This window comes from Rhinolophus sinicus, linkage group LG12 (genome assembly GCF_036562045.2).
Source record: "Rhinolophus sinicus isolate RSC01 linkage group LG12, ASM3656204v1, whole genome shotgun sequence".
Taxonomy (NCBI): Eukaryota; Metazoa; Chordata; class Mammalia; order Chiroptera; family Rhinolophidae; genus Rhinolophus; species Rhinolophus sinicus.
Genome location: NC_133761.1, coordinates 6,351,023 through 6,363,942, shown reverse-complemented (window position 1 = coordinate 6,363,942; position 12,920 = coordinate 6,351,023). Strand labels below are relative to the sequence as shown.

At 45.3% G+C, this 12,920-nt stretch overlaps 1 protein-coding gene and 1 long non-coding RNA gene across 5 annotated transcripts in view; one reads left to right on the top strand and one right to left on the bottom strand.

Moving 5' to 3' along the window:
* The window catches only part of DNAAF11 (dynein axonemal assembly factor 11), a 48,579-nt gene extending 47,963 nt beyond the window's left edge, over positions 1-616 (bottom strand). For 3 of the 4 annotated variants that reach the window (XM_019724001.2, XM_074316400.1, XM_074316398.1), the window contains exon 1: positions 495-616. In XM_019724001.2, coding sequence (XP_019579560.2) covers positions 495-504 — 10 coding nt within the window. In that variant the 5' untranslated portion in view covers positions 505-616. The remainder of the gene's footprint in view (positions 1-494) is intronic. The other variant, XM_074316399.1, reaches the window with a different exon arrangement.
* Positions 614-12,920, top strand: part of LOC141567821 (uncharacterized) — a 36,528-nt gene continuing 24,221 nt past the window's right edge. The window contains exons 1-2 of the long non-coding RNA XR_012490664.1: positions 614-687; positions 6,202-6,342. This is a non-coding gene — a long non-coding RNA (uncharacterized LOC141567821). The remainder of the gene's footprint in view (positions 688-6,201; positions 6,343-12,920) is intronic.

Below are 12,920 nucleotides of genomic sequence, written 5' to 3'. Positions count from 1 at the left end.
GGTCGCTTAGGACCAAAGGGGTGAAGTCATGCGCTCCAAGTCATAGGTAGCAGGTGGAGGAGGTTTCCCAGCACCCCCACCCCCAGCAGGTCTCTAACCACTAGGCGACACCACCCTCCCGAGTGAGTCCGAAGGCTGAGGCTCCCAGGCAGTTGACCAGGCCAGGACCACACAGCAAGCAAGGAGCCGCGCGGGCCGGATCCCGGTGTGCCAAACCCCTGCACTTCCACTGTCCCCTTTCCTGAAGCCCAGGGCCTTTCCCACCCACCCCCACGCCCACCCCACTTTCACAGAAGGGGAACGTGGGCCTCTCAAAGGCCAGGCTGCCAGGCGGGTCGAAGGAGGGCCAAGGGACAGGCTTCCCTGAGTTGGGCCGGGTCCTCCGGCGGGAAGGGCAGGGGCGGTGGTCTGGGGCCGCACCGAGGGTCCCAAGGGACTTGGGACGATGCCTGGAAGGGGGACGATCGAGGGCAGGAGGTGGGAGGGGTGCTTACTCCGGCCCATGGCGCCTGTCCAGTGCGTGGCCCTCGGAAGCCGAACTCACACCCTCCAGGACGCCCCTCGCGCGTCCCAGTTAGGTCTCCGCGCGTCCACCGCAGCTCTCGGGAGCCATGGCAACGGCGTCGCTACGGAGGCCGCGCGGGACCAGGCGGCGCCGCGTTTCCTGCGCTCGGGGGGAGCCGGGAGGTAAGACTCCGCGGTGCAGGGGCGGCGGGGAGGAGACAGGGCCCCCCAAGCCCAGACCTCGCCCTCGTCTACGTCTGCACCTCCACCTTCCTCAGGCTGCTTCCCTGTCGCCAAACCAACCGGCCAGACTGAAGCGAGTCGCCGCAGGGCGTTCTTGTTTCCTGATGGGACTGCCTGCTACGCCTGCCTCTGAGCGTCCCTGCACCTTTGTTTTTTCTCTTTGTATTTTATTTAACACCTTCCAGAGCCAGGAGACCTGGATGTGGCCCCTGCTCCATTTACTAGCGATGTGACCTCAAACTTCCTTAGCCTCCCTGTCCCCCGCCCCCGTAAGATGATGAATAATAATAATAACCTCAAAGATCATTGTAGCGCTTTAATGAGATCATCTGAGTGAATGAGAGACATTTTTAAAAAAAAACAGCGGGCCCAGTATAAAGGTTAGTGGTCATCTCTTTAAAGTCGCCGCCCAAAGTCAGTCAATTTTCTGCTAAAAAGTTTTAGAAACACCACCGACTATTCCCTCCCTCAACCTCCCCTACCCACCACTTTCTTAATTGTAAAGTATAGGAAGTGTATCTCCTGTAGCTCCCACTACTCCCCTGACATTTCTGCAAAAGTGTGCCACGTGCATTAACCCAGTTCTGAACTCGAAAGCACATCAGTAACCTCACTGGTTCTCAGATGTTCAGATCTTAGCGCTTTAATGTATTACACCTCCCAAGAGTTGTTTATTTTTAATGTCTTATTATAAAATCATTACTGTCTACCCTATTTTTTTAAAAAAGCAATATATAAAAGATTTAAAATAAAAAACAAAAACTACCCCCCCATCCCAGTCATAGTAAGCTGTGTGGAGTGCATGCTTCTTATCTTGATATGTGTATTATGTTTACATTTTAAGGAACATTCATAGAGCAATGTTGAGTACCAAAGAAATGTAATCTTTGAGCAGACACCTGATAATTGGTGATCATGGGTAGTTATTAGGATTTGCCGGGTGAAGAGCGTAGACTGAGATGGAGAGGCAGAAAAGCCAAGTAAGTTAGAAGTAAGGACCAATCGGTGTGACAATGTAGACACTGCATAGAGGGGATTTTTGAACAGTAAGCCCGAAAAATTAGATCAGGGTAATGGAGACCTTCGAGGCCAGGCCAAAGGAACTAACTGGAATGGTGGGATTTCAGGCACTATGTCCCCACAGTGGGAGAAATAGTTGGAGTTCTAAGGACAGTCCCAAAAGCACTCAAACTATACATTTGGGTGACATCCCCTGCTCCTGCCAAAAAGCCGAGTTCCCATCACTTCACTGTTTTTCGTAAGTAGGGCTGTGTGGGGTGAAGAGTATGGCCTTGGGTGTTGGAGAGCCAGTTCATATCCACAGATTTATGGTTGTGTGGCATCGGACTCATGATTCCACCTTCCAGAGTTAAAACTTGCCCATTTCCACATGAAGGTGACAATACAGGCAGTCATCTATAGCTGTGTCACTGAGAGGTCTGCGTGCTGGTGTCTGACTCCTCATGGAAGAGATGGCAGCCATGAGCAGCAGGCCTGTGCTTGAACTTGAGCATTTTGACAGCAAGGGGTTCCATCAAGGCTAGAAAGGATCTAGCTTCTGGCAGGAAGCTGGTACTAGGACATATTCCAGGTAGATTCTAATCTGACAGAGGCATGAAGTCAGGTCCAGTATAAAGGATCTCAGCCTGTGGGTCAGAAGAGGAAAATAGTCCGGGACTCTAGAAAATTCTCAAGAGCAATTGTGACCCAGGTGGCTGCCATATTGGCTCTGAGCTTCTATCCTCACCTTCAGACAAACTTGTTCTTGAATTTTCTACCTCATTCTTAAGCTCTCTAACGGTTAAATGGGCCTTGAATGTTTCCTAGGAAACTTAATGCCTATGAAACTGGGGTATTCGATTCATTAATACACAAGTTAACAAACAATGGAACTGCGTCTGTACTCTACTCAAGTGCTTTGGAGTGTGTATTAATTCTAACCCTTGGAGGTAGACAATGCTACCATTACAGATATGGAAACTGAAGCCCAGTATTACTAGGATAGTGGATCCAGTGTTTTGTGCCCAAACCTGCACTCTATACTGCATCATTTTCAAGACTGAGAGCTAGTTAAGGGCAGGGAGTTTGTTTTTCATCTCCGAATCTTGGCTTTCATCACAATTCCCAACACTCCATAGATGCCCAATATATATTAATTGACTGAATAAATGAGTCAGTGAGCCAGTCTCCCCAAGAGCCTGGCTGTTCTGGATGCAAGGACCACATCTCATGGCTTAAGCAGGATCATCGCAGTGGTGTCCATGTTTGAAAGGGATCTAGAAGGCTACCCAGGAAGGGTGCCCCATTCTTCTGTTCACTAGACACTTTCTTGTCTTGGGACCTTTCCACCACAATCTAGGATAAGAGCTACTTCTGGAAGCAGTCTTAACAGATTGTTTCATCACTTTGGTGGAACAGAGAAGTGCCTTGGCTAAGAAATCAGGGGAACCAGGAATTCTACTTAATGATTTGTCGTGGGCCAGGCTGGGCTGGTTATGCTGTGTCCTTCCTCAAATCAACATCACAGTCACTGTGTTTCTCAGAAACAGCACCCATGGGGCATGAAGGACAGGTGTACAAATGAGCTGCGATTGCTACAGTCCACTAACAGGAGGGGGAATTGGGCAATAAATCACAGTGTGACAGCTCCAAGTAAAGTCAAGTTCGTTTCACTCAAACCAAATAGGATAGTTTAAAGAGTCATGGTGTGTGTCTGTTTATGTGAGTCATTATTCAAAGTAGACTCATTTCTTTGACTCCTGGAAATATAACGAGATACGTGGTGCTTCCTGAGGAAACGGCTACAACATTTTTGTGTCCATAAGCAGTAGAAATAAATCTTGAACAGGGTGTTTTGAAATTCCAGTAACAACCAAATAGCCTTCTTACTGCTTTTGTGTCTGCTATTGACCTAGAAAGCTATTTGGTTCTTATTATTTTCATTATTATATATAATTTAGTATTTTTATGTTGAGTAACTAATGCTGTGTCTATAATTCCATTGTACTTTCCTTTAATTTTCCTTCAGGAGAGTTTCCTCATTGCAACTTTATGGCAAGTAAACAAGCTCTCATGTTTACCAGCACCTCTAGAATTTCAACTCCTTCCTTCCTTTTCTTCCTTCCTTCCTTCCTTCCTTCCTTTCTTCCATCCTTCCTTCCTTCCTTCCTTCCATCAGCAAATATTTATCAAGGGCCATCCATACACCAGGCATAATTGAGACAAATTAAAACTGCCTTAAGCATTAATCCTGCCTTAATATAATCTGCAAGGATAAACTTGAAATGAGGCCCCCGGGGAAATTGCAAGTAACTGCCAATTTTGTTAATGATAATAAGTTTATTTTAATTGCTAATATATTCCTAATTACTCTGGTTCTAAAATGTTTACTTCACTGTCAGTCATCTTGTTTGATTTATGTTCTTTGTGAAAAGATTTTGTCATATCAGTCAACCCTTTTCAAGTTCAGTGGCAGCTGCTGAAAACGATTTCACCTTCCTTGTCACACAGCTCAGCTGGGCACCATTTGTCCAAAGGCGGAGACAGGCCTTCCCCACACAATCTTCTAGAATTCATGGCTTCCCATTTCAGTAGTATTTTCAAGGCTTTGGTTACATGAACAAAGAGGCCTGACACTGTCTATCCTAAACTCTGTTTTTAATCTAATCTTCTACCTGTTCTGGCTCCTCTCATCTCCCTGAACGTGTGCGCGTGCGCCCAAATTATTGTTTCAAGTGCAGGACGTAGTTGATGTAAAATCCCTAATCTGGGTGGGCATTAGAGGGTTCCATTAATCCATTTATTCATTTTTTCCTTTCTGCAAACATGTATTGAAACCCTAAGGCTAGGGACAGAGTAGTGACCAAGAATGAAAAGGTTTTGACTATCCCGGCACTTGTATACTCATAGAAGGAGGCAGACAGTGAGCAAGTAAACAATGCAGATGCTGGTAGGTGTCATGAAAGAAAAATGGGGTGATTCGATTGAGTTTGGAGGAGGGCTACTTTGGGTAGTCAGAGTAGGTCACATTTGGGGTGAAACCTGAACATGAGAAGGAGCCAGTGATGTGAGAAGCTAAGGGAACATTTTTCCCAGGGAGAGAGAAAAGCAAAAGCTCAGACTGGGGAGTGCCTGGCCTGTGACAGGAACAGAGAAAGACGGCTGGTATGATGGGCAGATGAGCAAAGAGGAAACGCTAAGAGGTAGGTAGGAGGCACATAATCATGGAGGACCTTGTAAGGAGACAGGGTGTGGTTCCCAACGTGACACACACAGACACCTACAGAGGGAAGACCCTGTGAAGACACAGGGAAAAGACCGCCACCCATGAGCCAGGGACAGCTCCTCTCACGGCGCTCACAAGCGGCCAAGTCTCCCCATACGTTGATCTCAGACTTCGAGCCTCCAGAACTATGAGAAAATAAATTTCTGACATTTAAGCCACCCCATTTGTGGCACTGTGTTACGGCAGCTCTAGCAAACTAATAGAAGAGTCAAGGATGACTCCTGAATTTTTAATTGGAAAACTGAAAAAAAAGGTCATTTCTGTTAACGAAGATGGTAAAGACAGTGGATTTAGAGAAGGTAGGAATTAGGAGCTCCGCCTTGGCCGTGTTCAATTTGAGATACATTCTGGACATGCGGTAGAAATTTTGAGAGAGCAACTGGGTTTATGAACATGGAGCAGAGGTCCAGGCTGGAGTGTCGCCGGGGTGGTCATGGTTTCCAGGGGTGTTTACACGCATGTGTGTGGCTGGGACCACTCCAGGAGTGAGTTTAGACAGGGAAGAGGCCCAAGGACTAAGCCTGAGGACACTCTACAACGTAAAAGTCGGCAAATGGGGAAAAATTAGCAAAGGAGACATAAAACCAGCGAGGTAGGAGGAAATGTGAGAAAAGTGCTTTACGGAAGAGAGAGGGACTAATTCTGAGACCTCAGATGCTGCTGTAGGTCACGTTGGAAGAGGCTTAACAATTGTCACCGACTAGCAACCTTGAAGGTCGTTGTAGCTTTTACAAGAGCTGTTATGGTGGACAGTAGGGGTGAAATCCTGATTGGGGTGGGTTCAAGAAAGACTTGGAGGAGGAGAATTAGGGACGAAAAGAGTACAGAAGGCACATCTACCAAGGACTGTTGCTGCTACTGGGAGCAGAGAAATGGAGGATGGGAGTAGCTATGGGGATGTGGCCCCCAAAGAGGGCTTGGTTGAGACAGGTGGTGACAGCCTGTTGGCACGCTGCTGCTGTAGAAGAGAGGACAATTCCTGGCGTCATTTCCATGAATAGATTAGAGGGGGTGGTTGCAGTGCATGAGTAGTGAGTTGGCCTTAGATGGCGGTGAGGACTTTCCATCCATAGAACAGGAAGGAATGAGAGTAGGAGCAGATGCCTGTGGGTGTGTAGATATGGTGCCAATGGCTAGTTGTGTCTTCATAATTGTTTCTATTTTCCCAGCGAAATAGGAAGCACAGACATCAGCTAAGACGGAGACTCGGAGAGCATATCCTGAAGGTTTGAGGAGAAAGGACAAGGTATGAAATAATCACCCGGAGAATGGGAGACTGAGTCCATCGGATTGGATAAGTCGATTGCCAGGTACCACCCAACACACCTTGAAGTTTGTGGTCATGAATTTAAAGAAAGGCCTGTGTGTGTGTGCGTGTACGTGTGCGTGTGTGTGTGTTTCCTCAAGCCATGTTCAATGTGTGGGTGAAGTTGCATAATAGATGTAGCGTTGGATACAACCAGAGGTGTGGTTTAACCAGGAAACCACAATGCACAGAGGGAGGTGCAGGGAATGACAGCCCATAGCATCTAAGGTGAAGAAACACAAAGGGAAAGGCATGATGGAGGCTGAGAGAAAGTGGAAAGTTGTCAGGATCATAGAATTGGATCCCAAGAATGTTGAAAAATGGTTGAAGATGGAGATGTAGTGAGCTAGAAAGATGGTGATGGTTAAGGGCAGAATGTCCAAAACTGAAATTATGAGGGAGGGAATGACAAGGTCCAGGGTTTGACTGTGGAAGTGTGTGACTGACGTCAGGTGGAACAGAAGGTTCTAAGCGCAGAGGCGATAAAGGGTCCGGCAAGAAGCCCATGAAAGATGCTCAAAATCATGAGCCACTAGTGGAATGCAAATTCAGACAACTGTGGGTACTACTTCAATCCCATTAGGGCACAGCTAGGATAAAAATGACGGAAACTGCCAAGTGTTGGTGAGGATGTGGAGAAAACGGAACCCTCGGAAGCTGATGATGGGAATAGAAAATGGCGAAGCTACTTTGGAAAAAATAATTGGCAGTTTCTTAAAATGTCAACTATAAATTTACCACATGACCTAGCAGCTCCATTCTTAGGTATCTATCCAGGAGAATTTAAGGCGTTTGTCCCCACAAAGACATGTATATGAATTTCATAGCGTCGTTATTTACCATAGCCAAAGAATGGAAACAACCCAAATGTCTATCAATGGGTGAATGGGTAAACAAAATGTAGTGTCCTGAGGGTTACACAAGAGTATTTACAAACCTGTCTCACATTTCATAATAAGAGACCACAGAGAGTTTTTATCCTTGTATATTCTCCATTTTTACTGATGAGAAAACTGAACTTCAGAGAGGTTAGGGTATTTGTCTAAATCCACACAGCACTTACACAGAACACAGTGGACACCTGGGAAGGTTCTCTGTCTGGCTCTCTATAACCCAGGCAGAGGTGGGAGAGTCACACCCTCTTCAGGGTTCCATGGCTAGCGGGACTGCCTCTCAATCTTACTGCTCTTTGTTAACCTCGTTAATTAGATTATAAATGTTACTGCCTCTTTGTTGCCCTCCTTCATTACATTGTGAGCCCTGAGCTGCATGGAGCTCAGAACTGACACATGGGCAAGAGTTGAAAAAAGGGAGGGAGGGAGGGAGGGAGGGAGGGAAGGAGGGAGGGAGGGAGGGCAGAGGAGAGAAGGAGGGCACACTGACACACTGGATACATTACATTTAAGTTTATGTCCTGCCTCCCTTTTGATAAAAGGTCTTTAAAACTAACTTGTGTGGTCATCTTGACTTCCACGTTGCGGACGGGGACTGAGATGACTTTCCTGCAGGGTGACAGCTGATGGCACTGCCCTGACAATAAATCATAGCGGGGGGCTGAGCCTGTCATCTGCTGGAGCCCTCTGCTCCAACTGGGCAACATCCACACGATTGACCCCAGATGGTGGCTGCCTCCATGTCCAAAGTCTTTCTCTCTAGGTGGCCTGTTTTCATATCTCATCAACCTTGCAACCAAGATAGTTTTTCTGGATAAACACCAGGACGTTGGCAGTGCCCTCTTTGAGTTGAACGATAACGAGTAACTTTTTCTCCTTTGCTTATTCAAATGTTCTCATTTTTATTTAAATCAAATGGCGGGGAATCAGACTCAGAATCAAGAAAATCAAATTAGTCCGTATTAATAGTGAATCTGTTTTCATGCCACTGTATCAGCTCACTCTCTCTTGCTTGGTTTTTTCCGTGACAATAAAGTGATATTCCCAGAGAGAATCACAAGATACGAACTTAGGCTGAGTGATAGGCGCCATAGCACAAAGCTGCAAATGACAGAGCAGCCGGGTCAAACCTAAGTCTGTCTGACTTCAACACCCACGTTGACCTTCTACCACTCTGCCTTGTGTGAAATCGTGGAAGAAGTATTTATTCAGCTAAGCTGACACAGCCTCGGCCAAGCCTCAACCCACTTGCTTGTCACTTCTTCCTACCGTCTCACCTAGTAACTGAAAAAGTCCCAGGATCCCAGAAGTCAGAAAAATGACTTCCACTACTGCTAATGTTACCAGTACTGCTAATACTAATAACAGTAAGAATGGCAGCTCCCACTTTGGAAGAGCTTGCTATGTATCTAGCACTGGGTTAAGCTTTCAGTATTTGGCTCATGGACTCGTTTGAATACTCATAAAAATGCCACGACTTGGGCAATATTTTTATCCCATTGTATGGATGAGGAAGTAAAGGTGTAGAGAGGTGAAATACCTTGTCCAAAGTGACACAGCAGTTAAGCGGCAGGGTCAGAGCCCAGCCCGAGCTCTAGTCTGACTCCAGAACAGGCGCACACTGCGCTGTTCTAGTGTTCAAAGGATGTGGTCAGCCGGGAAGAATCAAGGAAGATGCTGAAGGTAGAAAGTTCTGGAAAGGGGTCCTAGATTTTTTTTCCTTTTACTGAAAAAAAGACGGAGAGAAAAATGGAGCTGCTGGCCCTGAGCTCCAGCTGTCTCCCCCACAGCAGATCGCTTGCAGCTGAACTTGAGTTTCACCCACACGAAAAGCATGCTGTTTCGATTTGGGTTGGGGTGGAGGGTGGGTCACCATCTCTTCCCACACTGCAAATGCAAAATGACATTTTGCATTGAAAATTTAAGTCCGGATGCACCAGTCTTTGTTTCCACCCACCCCCATCCCTGCAGTTCATTTCCTTTGCTTTTATTTCCGTGAGTGAAGTCTACAAAAGGATAAGAAAATTTTGCAAAGTGGTTGCCAGCTTTTTGCATCCACCTGCTAACTCGCCCCCGACCCCCAAGGTACAAGTCTGGCTCTCTAGCAGGTGTAGCTTGCAGCTGTAGCAGATTTCACCCAGCATGGGACAGATGGAGGGGATACAGCCATCACAGCAGGGTAGATTAAAAAAAAAAATACATGATCAGACCTTCATCAGGGCCTGATAGGGATTTGTGGCATTGATGCAGAGTTTGCCAAGTTAGCAGGTGTCTGCTCTGCTGTATTGTCTGGGATTCCTTTTGGTGGTGGGGGGAGGGGATTGGCACCCCCTGTAATAAGGGCTGACCATTTTGTATCTGAGTTGCTTTGAAGTAACTACAGTACATTTTACTTGGGGAAGCATTGCAGGGTGGAGTGGGTGGGAGAAATGGCACAGAAGCCCTAATGATCTGGGGTGCCCAAGTCACGCACCCCAGCTGAGGTTTGCCTGCTTCATCTTTAAAATGACGGTGTGGCTAGAGCTCACCAAAGATCCCCATGCTTCCCTGTATGTCCCAGCTAGGATAAAAATGACAGATATTGCCAAGTGTTGGTGAGGATGTGGAGAAAATGGAACCCTCGGACAACTGTGGCCTTTACCTTCTCCCCCCCCCATGTGTAGGTGGGGTCATGTGACTCATCCTCATAGGTGGCATGTGCAGGAAGGGATATGTCACTCCCTGACCTGGGGCAGTTAAGCCGGCAAACTTGGAGGCCATAGATGGCCAATGGCATGGCTACAGGATGCAGGAGGGTGCCTGGCCCACACCAGGCATTATTACATGCGTTTGCCTGTTGGGGCAGCTAAGACCAGAAGTATCCTTGGCAGGGCTGTGGTGCAGATTATACATAAGGCAGATAAAGCATCTGGCACATAGTAGGTGCTCCATCAAAATGGCAGCTCTTTCCATGCGCCAGTTACAGCTATAGAGGCTTCTCTACAAGCAGAGGTCCTAAAGTGGACCAGACCAGATTTCTCTCATATTGCATCTCATTCATGTCAGTCCCTGAAGGTCCAGATTTGAGATACAAGGAAAAAGGTAAAGGCCACGGTTGTCCCTAAAAGACGCTCCTCTTCATCTAATCTCTTGCCCCATGGAAAACTTTTTCCTGCGTTAGTATTTCCAAGAGTGACTCAGGCAATGATTGATTTTCACAGTCACACCCCTTTCCTGGAACGCTTCTCAGCCACAGTCAATAGCGGAAGGGCTGTGAGGTCACACAGGCCAGAGTTTGACAGATTCTCCTCCTTACCCTCTGGGTCCTGGGGAACGTTATCAAACGTCTCTAAAGTTATCTATAAAACGGTGATTATAGTACCTGCTGTATTAGTCAGGGTTTTCCAGAGAAACAGAACCAATAGGATATATGATATATACATAGACACACTTGACCCTTGAACAAGATGGGGCATTGGGGCCCAAACCACTGGCAAAGTTGGAAATCCGCCTATAACTTTAGTCGGTATCTGCATAGGTAGATTCCCAACCATGGATCAAAAACACAGCTGACACTTGAATAATGCGGGTTTGAAGTGTGCGGGTCCACTTAAATGTAGATTTTTTAAATCCTCATTTTCATCCATCATTAAAATTTGCTTCTCCATATAAACTTGAGAATCAGTGTGCCCAAACATATAGAATGAACAACACCAAGAATGAACCCTACGATAAACTATGGACTTTGGGTAATAATGTTTCAATGTAGGTTCATTTTTAGTAAAAAGAAAATATACCATTCTGGTAAGTGAAATTGATCCTGGGGGAGGCTGAGCATGTGTGGGGACAGGAGGTGGATGGGAAATCTCTGTACTTTCTTCTCAATTTTTGTTGTAAACCTAACACTGCTGTAAAAACGGAGTCTTTATAACTCCACTATATGTATATAGTATCCTGGTCATTTTCGAAAGATGCTAAGGAGCTAACTCTTTGTTTTGAAAATGAATAAATGAAATTAACAGACTCAAGCATGCATCCTTCCTGTAAAAACTGAACCACTGTATAATCAGAAGGCAGAAGTTGTCCGTACAGACATATCCCAACAGTTAAATGAAGACGTGATCAGATGGGAATACCATCAGTTTTCAACCCCTAATAAATGAAGGATCTAAGCATTGAACAGAAATGGCTGCTAACAGCACAAGAAGGTATTTGTGCCTCTTCATGAGAAATATGACACTACCTATGAAATAGTTGTAGCCCAAAAAACCTCAAAATTGCAACTGATTAAGCCTCTACGATCAACTATCCATCGGCAGGAACTACAGAAGACGGAGGGAGACACTGATTTTTACCACAGGGATGCGATCAGCAAAATTCCAATTGAGGAAAGCTACAGGACAGGCGATCCAACTTCCACAAGAAACAAACTTCAAAGGTGGGAGGATAGTTGGAGGGAAAACCTATACATTAAAAAAGACCCAAAAGACATATTTTTTTTAGAAAACAGGCAGAGCTATACTATAACATTTAGGAAGAAACACTGGTGATAAACTCCAAAGAGAAGTACAGAAGTGAGTGATTGCCGTTAAAAAGCAGGCTAGTGCTTACTGGAGGGTGAGGGTGACGGGAGGGGCTGCTAGAGGGTTCCCGGCACGGCTGGCAAGGTTCTGTCTCTTTTCATGTTTGGTTCTTACAAGGGCATTTGCCATATAATAATGTATTTAATTACACATTTGTTTTACACTGTCTTCTGTATTTGTGTTTTTTTTCATACTTAAAAAATATTTTTTAATGGCTCCTTTGCCTATTTCACAGAGTGATTGCAGCTTTGCATGGGACCCAACTAAGCTGTGTCCAGACTGTTGATCCACAGACACTGTAAAATAATAAGTGGGTGCTGTTTTAAACTGCTAAGTCTGTGCTAACATTGTTACGCAGAAACAGATAACTAATACAGACGTAATGGGGAGGGGATTAAAGCCACCCCTCCTGAAAACCACATTATTAATAATTCTCAGAACAATCCTGAAAAGTAGGAAGTATGATCTCTATTTTATAGATAAAGCCACCAAGACGCAAAGAGATTAAGCAACTTCACGAAATACGTAAGTGTGGGAGCAGGATTCGATTTCAGCTCTGGGTCCCTCCGAAGCCCGTGCTCTTTTTACCTCTTCAGTGCTTTGAATGAAGTTGAAAAATTAGTTGCTCTGTCCACCTTCATGTTGACTTTAAACAGCAGAGTAGAAATAGTCAATCTGCATTTATATATGTATATACCGGAGGTGCCAAAAAAATGTATGCAAGTGGACACTTTGGTCAGCGTTGCTCAAGCAGTAGTTCACCGTAATCAGAAGTGTCTGGAGGCTGATGGTAACCACTTTGAGCACCTCCTGTAATTGCAGAAGTCAGATGGGACTTGTATTCATCTTTTGTTGTCAGTATATATTGAGGATTACAATTGTGATAGTTTTTTCCTTTCTTAAAATGTGTAAACATTTTTTGGCACCCTCTGCATACCTATATAATAGCTATATACTACATAGTAAGATAGATAGATAGATAGATAGATAGATAGATAGATAGATAGATAGATAGATAGATAGATAGATACTTTGCTGATGACTCCATTTATTATTATCATAATACTTTTTTTCAACCAAAAGCCACTAAATACAAATAATATAAAAAAGTGATATTTTGACATTGC